This window comes from Monopterus albus, unplaced genomic scaffold, assembly GCF_001952655.1.
Source record: "Monopterus albus unplaced genomic scaffold, M_albus_1.0 scaffold10.1, whole genome shotgun sequence".
Classification (NCBI taxonomy): domain Eukaryota; kingdom Metazoa; phylum Chordata; class Actinopteri; order Synbranchiformes; family Synbranchidae; genus Monopterus; species Monopterus albus.
This window is the reverse complement of record NW_018127890.1, coordinates 3,037,752-3,047,842: the sequence shown is the minus strand read 5'-3', so window position 1 is coordinate 3,047,842 and position 10,091 is coordinate 3,037,752. Positions and strand designations below refer to the sequence as shown.

The following is a 10,091-nucleotide window of genomic DNA, read 5'->3' as shown; positions in this document are numbered from 1 at the left end:
GGAGCAGAGGACAGCTCGTTTTGATAAAAATGAGCTTGTAGCTTGTTGTCAAAAAAGACATGTTCTTTGTATTTTAGCAACATTTTGTTGTTCGTTCAGAAGCTTAGAATCTCTGAATATCTTTCCAACGTCAACCATTATAATACACCATTGTCAGCGCACTGACAGCTACCTATCGCCTCCGTGTCTGGGAGCATGACATTTACATGTACCTTAAGCTGTAGACCCCTCCCCTTCAGTCAGTCACATCGTAATGACCTAATATCACTTCACTCCAAAGGTAATGCACACGGGTTTGATTTGATTTTTTGATTTATTTATTCTTTCAAACATGTAACAACAGTCAATATGTAACCACACATAATTCCAGACATATCCACAAATATATTTTCAATTTGCTTATACCTAGTACATGCTTGAACGGAGTAGGAAGAAGTTAGACTTATCTAGTCCTACCCCATAACATCATCTTATCATCATTGGTTTGCAAGCAGTATTACTACATGGATACATATTCTACATCCACACTCCCATCTGATTAATCATTAAGCCTGCTCTTGCCCATATCTTGATTGACACATACCTTTATATTTATGTTTAAACTCCTCAATTTTCTCACTGTTTTTTTTATGTCAGCACTTAAATTATTCCATAGTTTTACTCCACTTATGGAAATACAGAATCTTTTTTGGATGTGCGTATAGCATATTTGCTCAAATAGTTGCAGGAACGTGTCCCCACCGTCCATATGCAGAACTACGCCCCTGGCGGTTACATATGACTTCATGTGAACTTCAGTATGTGCGTCTTCTTATTGGGCGGAAGTGTCTGTCGGACCAAATCCACTTCCTGTCCGTTCACACGCAACGTTAAACTTCCGTTTGAGGCGACGACGAGCTCGTTTTGTTCAAGAGAAACGCACTTTTATATTTGTTCGGCAGTTATCGTCGGCCAGGCAATCATGTCAGGTCGCGAAGCCCTCAACATGAAGCTCCCACCGATCCAGTCCACGGCCGGAGCCGTGCCGGTTCGGAATGAGAAAGGTGGGACTTGGCGCTTAGCGTCGTGCTAGGTTATTCAGCTAATGGAGATCGTTTTGCTGCCACTAAGCTTTAAAATAGTGGAAAACCAAGTTTTACAGATTCACAGATCTCCCGCTGTTGTCTACACTTTGCTTGGATTGATTGATAAACGGTTTAAATGCTTAATATTTGTAGTTTACTGTCATTACCACATCTATGGAGGAGAGCAGTAAATCTCCATAGTGGCATGGCACAAATATCTGGACCTCTTTCACCTTTTAATGCATCCGTTGTCACGTCTGTGCAAATAACTGAATTGGCATGTAAACACATGCAGCAGGAGTGTTAGTAATGCATCTGTGACATCCCTACACATTGCATCCTCTTTCATCAATATACTATGTTTACTGTGTGAAGTTTTCACTGTGAGGATATTACAGCTCATTATCACGGTTTGTGTTTTTATTAAACCCTGAGTGTAAGACACGGGTGAACACCATCTGCTGTCACTCTCAACCTGACTGGCTGGTCTTAACAAATAAATCAAATTACTTGTCTTTCTGTTTCAGCTGAAGGTTTGTTTATGTCTAAAGTTGATTTAGTTTAGATTTAAGCATGTGCAACTATGAGTTACATATCTGTATCAGTTGGTATGGGAAGAAAAATATAAATATTTTGGGCTGCTACAGTTATTTTTATTATTCATTAATCAGTTATTTTTGCCAAAGCCCAAGTTTTCTCTATTCAGTTGCATGTATTGACCTAAATAGGTTTAAAATACAGAGAGATTTCAATTTACACTGGTATAAAACAGGGAAAGGCAGAAACTCCTCAAATTTGGGAAGCTGGATGCAGTTTTTTTCCTTATTTAACAATTGAGTGGTTATCTAAATCATTGCAGATTATTTTTCTGATGGATGACTTAGTATTTTCAGCTCTACTGGCTTTTAGAGTCAGCTTCAAATAGATCATCAGTACATCCTACATTACCCTTCTCACTTTTTTAACACAAATATATAACACATCTGCCAAGGTTTTGCAGAACTGTTGCACTGAACAGCATGATGGTAGCTTAGGTAACACTTTGATTGTTTGATTCAAACAAGCTTATAGCTAATGTCTCATGTTACAGGTGAGCTCTCCATGGAGAAAGTGAAGGTGAAGAGGTATGTGTCAGGTAAACGCCCAGACTATGCTCCAATGGAGTCATCAGATGAGGAAGAGGAGGACTTCCAGTTTGTGAAGAAGGGAAAGGAAATGGAGCTGGAGCTGGAGGTGGAGGAGGAAGAGGTCTCCGACCCACGTCTTAAACGTTTGCTCAACCGTGTGTCAGAGGACGTGGAGGAGAGGTATGATGGAGGTCCTTAGATTTAATTTGACTGATTTGATCTCACTGCTGAAATGCTAATTTGATCTCTTTGCTTCTCATGTCCGGGTCCCCAGGCTTGCGAGACACAGGCAGATCACAGAGCCTGAAGTTGTTGCTGAGAGCAGCGGTGACTCTGATGAAGGCACGTGGCACCCAGAGCATGAGGAGAGTAGTGAAGATGAAGAGGAGGAAGAGGAAGAAGTGGATCTTGATTGACACATACCTTTCATTTTTTATGTCAGCACTTAAATTATTCCATAGTTTTACTCCAGTCCTCATATGAGGACGCAGGGACTCTAGAGGTTAAAGTTGAACTAACTGTGTTTGTCCCAGTCACGCAAGATTTCCTGGCAGTGGTCATTTTTTTCTGTTTACGGGACTGTCCCATTCTGCACAGGAAATTGAGAGGAGACGAACAATGATGAGGCAGCGAGCCATGGAACAGAAAAACGAGGATATGGAGATCATGGATGTGGAGGAGGAAGGGAAGTCGGGAGAGGACTCGGAATCAGAGTCTGAATATGAAGAATACACAGACAGTGAGGATGAAGCAGAGCCTCGACTCAAACCTGTCTTCATTCGCAAGTATGAATTGGAACAATCAAAAATATTCCTAAAAACAAATGCAGCTTAGGTTTTCTCTTTCTAGTGACTGGACAGTCGCATGCTAAATGCACATCGCAATTTATTAAGTCTGCTTCAGTGTTGCTTTTTTAAAATCAAACATTTCCTCCGCAGCCAACAGTAAGAAAGTTTTGCCATATTTGTGTTTTTGCATTTTTCCATTCAGGTTTTCTTGTGTGCAAATTGAAAATGCTTAAGACTTGGATGGAAAGCCCTTTCCTAAAGCCAGCTCCTAAAGTGCAAATATAAAAGTTGGAGAAATCAGAATTACTGCTCCGCAGCTGTACGTCTCTGCCAAACAGTCAAATTCACAGGAATGGCACAGACATGACGTCACTGTGACCTCATGCGCATTTTGAAACAATTCCCTCAAGACGTTACTGAGATACCATGTTCGTGAGAACGGGCCAGACGGACAGTCAGCCCAAAATCTTTGTTTCCGTTTCTGGCTATTGCCGACTCAGAGGCATAATCAAAAAACTTTTGCTGAAAAATAATAATGCTTGATTGTTTTTTTTGTTTTTTGTTGTTTTGTTTTTTTTGTTGGTGACATTTTGAGCTAGAAATGTGTCAACTCTCTGGCATATAAAGATAAAACCACTACAGCCATGGATAGAAGGCAACAACATGGAGACGTCTTTGTAATCTGTAGCTTCTCCATGTGTTGCTCCACAGAAAGGACAGAGTCACTGTGGCCGAGCGCGAAGCTGAGGAGCAGAGGCAGAGGGAGCTGGAGGCCGAGGCCAAGAGGCAGGCAGAGGAGCGACGGCGCTATACCCTCAAGATTGTGGAGGAGGAGGCGAAGAAGGAGTTTGAGGAGAACCGGCGCACACTGGCCGCCCTGGATGCCCTGGACACTGATGGAGAGAACGAGGAGGAAGAATATGAAGCCTGGAAAGTCAGAGAGCTGAAGCGCATCAAGAGAGACAGAGAGGCCCGAGAAGTGTGAGTAGCCACTAACATAACCACCTAATTTGAGTTCTGGATGAAATGCGGCTGACATATTTAGCATCTTCCAGTAAACACGGCATTGTAGTTGTGGCTGAGGGAGGTAACAAGTGGTGTTGATCTGCAGCATGGAGAAGGAGAAGGCTGACATCGACAGATTCCACAGCATGACGGAGGAGGAGCGTAGGGCGGAGCTCCGCAACAGCGGCAAGGTCGTCACCAACAAAGCCACCAAAGGCAAATACAAGTTCCTCCAGAAGTACTACCACAGAGGAGCCTTCTTCATGGTAAGTCACACCAGAGATGAACTGGCTGTGGTTTGGTCTGTCGGATATGCCAGGGAGCATATTCACAAAGGCTCTGATCTCCCACTGGGAGTCACCAGCTGCTGAGATGCGAGGGTGTAGTAGTGATTACTCCCACTGCTAGGAATGACTTCATGTTTCATACACTGGAGCTACTCTGTTAAAATACTTTGTGAATAACCAAAAATTTAGGAGTCAGGCCTGACACATCTCTACCTGGTAGGAGCTACGTTTAGTCTCAGGATGTTTGGCAACTACTGCCCCTGGTCCCCGTGAATCACTTCAGCTGACTGTAATTTAAAGATTTGTCAGCGCTCATCCAAACTTGATTTAACCTCATCTCTCAAACTTTATTGGCACATCCAAGAGAAGTGTAGCTGTGCTTTACTGAACCTTAGATTTCTGCCATTCTTGTTCAATACCACAGTACATTTTTTGTACCTACTTATTATTCAAACAGCTTTGTCCTCACAGTTTTAGTCTATGGTTCTTTTTAAAATAGAGGCCCACTGATATGAGCTGGCCAACGGTAGCAGTTGCACATATTTCCATGTCACTGTATATGTCTTAAGTGACAATGGAGTGCACAAATGCTAAAAAGAAAAGTTCCATTAGTTTTCCCACCAGAGACACCGACAGCTGTTAAACACTCCCCTCGCTACAGATCTGGTTCCAGAGGTTTATTTATGAAGCTTGAGCAGATGCAGTGATATAGACAGTAAATACTCTGTGGTGCTTTTCTGTTGCAGGACAGGGAGGAGGACGTGTACAAGAGAGACTTCAGCGCACCAACACTGGAGGACCACTTCAACAAAACCATCTTACCCAAAGTCATGCAGGTCAGCTGCTTCCACTCATTTTTGTCTGTTGTAGTCTGCATTGTTCAGCACAATGAGCACAGTTACCAACCTGTGATCATTTAATCTTAGACTTGAAATTTGTCTCTTTATATGATGGTGGGAAAATGTGGGACATGCATGTTTGATGGTAAACATTTTCCACTTGTGTGCTGCTGTTGGGAGAAAAATCCCCTTTGAATCAAAGCCAAGTCACTCACTCACTCTGATTTGACCTGTTTGTGGTTTGTCAAAAAGGTCAAAAACTTTGGGCGGTCTGGACGCACCAAGTACACCCACCTGGTGGACCAGGACACCACATCGTTCGACTCGGCCTGGGCCCAGGAGAGCGCGCAGAACACAAAGTTCTTCAAGCAGAAGGCAGCAGGCGTGAGGGACGTGTTCGACCGGCCCACGGTCAAGAAGAGGAAGACATGAAGAGTGAAGCTGATGTCAGCTTTAATGAGACTGTTCAGAAATGGAACTGTAGCCTGCAGAGTTCAGAGACCAACACTCTGTCCTGGAATATATGTTGTGGAAGCAAAGCAGAAAATAGAATCCATTTGAAATGTCGAACCAGCAGGGCGGTGCACCACTGTTTTCATCTTGTTAATATGCAGATTATCACTTTAAAGGATCTTCTGCATCCTGGTTATTTTCCACACAGACTAAAAGCAACACTCAATATGGTGTACTCACCTCAATGTGTGTGAATCCAGAACCTGGTTTAGCAAAATTTTAAACACAGCAGCGAGCTACACCACTGCACCAGGTGACAGGTTTCTTCCTCAGGAAAAATGCGAGACTGTTTTCAGCAAACTGCTCTGGAGACCAAGAATGGCCGTCACTTCTTACAGTGTCTGAAGTATGAAAGTCAGCTGATCTCTGCTCTGCCTACACTACTGCTTCTCACGCTGCACATAGCATCAACAGGCATAGCAGAGCTCACACACACTCTTACATCAGAGTGTAAAAAGTGATGGCTGGTCTCAGTTTGATGAAAACAGTTTCACATTTGACCAAAGGAGGAACCCTGCCACCCAGTGCAGCAGTGTGGCTCACCACAGACAACAGATGCGTACAGCACAATAAGCTAAACCAGGCTCTGGATTCATATTTTTGTTGCTGTTAGTCACTGTGGGAAATAAAACCAAAGAAAATCACTGGCCTCATCCTTTGCTGTGGAACAGTGACTTAAAAAAAAAAAAATTTTAGTTTAATTCTTTTATTTGGCCAACAGGTTAGTGGCATTTGAGCCACATCACACTCACACCTCTGTTTTAAAGCAGTGGGTTATCAGTTTGTAACAGCAGGTTCTTGTACTCATTTCCTGTATCGCCCCCTTTTTTCCATGTTTGTGAAAGTGCAGGTATAACTTGAATTGTTTGTGAATTAAAAGCAAATTTTTAATAGGTAATGAAATTATTTGACATGTAATCATTGACAAAAAAGCCAAACTGTCAACATTTATTTAAAAAAAACAGGATTTGGGTTAAAGATTTCACTAGTGACCACAGAGTTCAGTGTCTCCCTGCTGAGGAGCTCTGGTTAAAAGACAAAGTGAAGCAGTCCAGTGTGTAAATGCTGTTCAGTTGGTCAAAGCCACCAGAGCCTCCACCACGTTCCCCATGTGTTCCCTCAGACTGCGCTCTGCCACAGCCCTGGAAATCTCCATCTCTGACATCTGCAACACAAACATCCAAATATGAACCAAGCGTTCTGTTTAAGGCCCATGAACAGGTTCAACTGTGATGCACAGGAAGTGCTTTAGTTGACACACTGATTAGAAAATGCGCATGTTGAATTGTGCCATTAGAAATGTAAAACTCAACTGCAGCCAGCCCACAGGTTGATTGTCCACTTTCAGCTGTCCGTTTATTAGGGACACCTAGCTCAAATTACATCAGTCTGATCCAATAAATCATCCTTCATGAAGGTGATGAGGTTGCACAGAGGTGTTGAATTAACAATGAACACTCTGGAGGGTGTAGTACACCCTCCAAAAGTGACCACAGATTTGAACCAACAGCTCAAACACAAACTGAACATCACCATTGCATATATCACTGATAGTTTCAGGAGATGTACCCAATAAACTAACTACCAAGTGTAGCTGCATTCAGAACAACCCTTGTTTAAAGTCTGGATGTGCATCATGACAATGGGTGGCCAAAAGTATATGGACAGCCCTTTATAATGGGTTTCATTGCTTGTCATGGCTTGGGACCCAGAAGTTATAATGAAAAGAATCTTAATGCTCCAGCATACACTGACATTTCAGACAAGCCACGACCAGAAATAAATGCAACTTTTCAAAACGTGCAGATACTCTAAAATCTTCACAGTTAGGTTATAAGCTCCCAGGGAAAACCTTCCTAAGCCAGTGGAGGCTCTTTAGCAGCTGACTAATTTACACCTTAAGCCCTAGGCAACCTTTGGGAAATTCCATGTGAAAAAATAACCAGATTCTAGATTAGTAAAAACTCCACAACTGAGAAGCCAAAATTGACTACCTTGGGCTCTCTGGATAAGTGATATTTAGGGGAATTAAAAAATCCAACAACTCTCCCTCTCCCCATCACCAGGCCAGACTCAAATGTGAAAACCAAAGATTACTTTGGCCTAATCCAAATTCTACATGAGAATAACACAGCCTTATAATAAGTCAGTGACACTGTTGCTGTTGAGCCTGTTCTAAAAGTTCTGACCTGCAGCTCTACTACATCTGATGCAGTATAAATGAAGCACAACAATGCAGTACTATCACTTTCAGCCATTTGGTATCTATGGAGAGCTACACATTCCACATACAGAGGGTCACACTTTAATAACATTTCCATCTTGGTCCCAGTCCAGTACTGCTTGTGGGATGGAAAGATGTTCCAATGTCATACGAGTTTAGTGTTCTGGTGTCCCTATACTTTTGGCCATGCAGTGTAGTCTTTAATTAACATCACCTGACAAAATACCAACTGAGGAACACACTTACAATCAGCTCTACGTCCTCCTTTTTGATGGTGACTTTGGCCAACTCCTTCTCTCTGAAAGCAAAACAAACAAGATTTTACAACCTTGTGTTCAGACTGTATCTGCCATCTCTGTCAGGAAGACATGGGATGTAAACTCCGCAGAACAAGGATTTGAAACACACACTGATCTTACCTCTCCTGCTTGGCTTTCTGTTCTCGCGACCTTCTGTCTCCAATCACTGACATAGCCTGAGAGCAGAAACACCATTAGTCAGCGATTTCTCCTATTGTTTCACTGATGCAATGAGGCACCTTTCCTGAAGCAGTGGTCTTTCAAACACATCCAAAATAAGGGTAGAGTTGTTGGTCTGAATGTTAAATTTCTGCCATTTTTGTATAATAGAACAGTACACTGTTTGGTACTGGTATCAATTTATAATTTGTTAATCCTAGTATTTTTATTATTTTCTTTAATAGTTTTACCTGTAATTTATTTGTGAGCACACACATTTTGGTCAGGAGACTTCTGTATAAAGATTTTTAATATCTGTGAAAAAAGTGGTCAAATTAGGCTCCTGAATAAGTTATGAATTATTCTAAGACATTTTGACATGAAAACTAACTCACTAATAATAACCAGATCATTTTGTACCACAGTCACATTGATTATTATTATTAATTTGTTTAAATGAAAAGTGAAACTGAAAAGCCCATAAATAACTTTTTGTAACTGACTATACTATACAGCTTAACTCCAAGTTTGGCTGTAACATTGGGGGAGGACAGGGTTCAGGGCTGCTGTGTTAGGAGCAGGTTAGGTCTGGAAAATGGTTTTGCTTATTTTTTGGGGTGTTTATTATGGGGATATAAAACAGCATGGGCTGACACCCCGCCCTTTGGGGCCCAAATAATGGGTCAACATCATTTAACTCGTATAGAGTTTCTATATGAATGCTCTCCCATTCTTTGGCACATTTAATTGTGTGTTATTGATCACTGGATTAATGATTATCTATTTCATACTGTTTTTGTTAATGTACACTTATTTCTATACTACATTGTTTCTGTCTTTCCGCATCACGTTATGCTTTTGGAAAATTATGTTGTTTCTTGAAACAGTATTTTCCCCCACTTATATCCTGGCTTGACTTTCTGTTATTCGTCATATAAACTGAAACGTTCAAGACTGTCACTTTAGCAAACAAGAAAACGTGTATAGCTTTAGCTAGCTAGCTAGCTGAGGCATTTAGCCACAGAGTTAATCGTTTACTACAGTTATCCTGTAAGCAACACCGACATTAGCTTGTGGAAATAAAGCAAAACTCAAGGACGACAAATGCTTGCGAGGGATAGTTTAAAAAATCGTACAAATTAAACGCTAAAGTCAGACAAGTTTGGTAACGTTATCGGTAAGAATGTACTGACAAAAAAGGCAGCACTGGACGCATGCTTCCCGGCTAATGTTAATGTTAGCCCGCAGCTCTCACCGTTTCTAAATCCGAGCTGGAAATTTCCTTCTCCTCCGCGTAGTCCGTGACCCTCTCCAAATCAGCGGCTCCGCTGTCATGTTTCCGAGGCTTTTCCGCTGGTTTCCCAGTGCAGTTTTCCTCGGCTTCTAGGTCCAAATCAACGTCTCCCTCTGCTGCCATATTTGCTACTGTGAGGTCGGGCCCGGAACAACAAGTAAGGTTCCTAAACACGTCGGAGGCAAAACAGGGTAGTACCGGATGTAAATTGTAGAAAGTCTGTCACGTGGAACGCTAGCGTCACATTTTACAAAATAATATCCATCCATCCATCCATCCATTTTCTTCCGCTTATCCGGGGCCGGGTCGCGGGGGCAGCAGTCTAAGCAAAGATGCCCAGACCTCCCTCTCCCCAGACACTTCCTCCAGCTCCTCCGGGGGAATTCGGAGGCGTTCCCAGGCCAGCCGAGAGACATAGTCCCTCCAGCGTGTCCTGGGTCTTCCCCGGGGCCTCCTCCCGGTGGGACATGCCCGGAACACCTCCCTAGGAAG

General features: G+C 42.5%; 2 protein-coding genes across 2 annotated transcripts; one reads left to right on the top strand and one right to left on the bottom strand.

The window, feature by feature from the left end:
• Positions 1-843: 843 nt before the first annotated feature.
• mfap1 (microfibril associated protein 1) lies at positions 844-6,526 on the top strand. Its single transcript, XM_020589913.1, has 8 exons — positions 844-1,043; positions 2,155-2,371; positions 2,466-2,592; positions 2,789-2,976; positions 3,691-3,960; positions 4,091-4,250; positions 5,018-5,107; positions 5,363-6,526. Exons 1-8 carry the CDS (start codon positions 962-964, stop codon positions 5,540-5,542), a joined length of 1,314 nt encoding a protein of 437 aa, XP_020445569.1. The 5' UTR covers positions 844-961; the 3' UTR covers positions 5,543-6,526.
• A 31-nt stretch (positions 6,527-6,557) lies between these two features.
• On the bottom strand, positions 6,558-9,793 carry hypk (huntingtin interacting protein K). Its single transcript, XM_020589912.1, has 4 exons — positions 9,561-9,793; positions 8,267-8,322; positions 8,094-8,145; positions 6,558-6,788 (listed from the first exon to the last, which is right to left on the bottom strand). The coding sequence occupies exons 1-4, from the start codon at positions 9,720-9,722 to the stop codon at positions 6,693-6,695; spliced, it is 366 nt and encodes a 121-aa protein (XP_020445568.1). The 5' UTR covers positions 9,723-9,793; the 3' UTR covers positions 6,558-6,692.
• Positions 9,794-10,091: the final 298 nt, after the last annotated feature.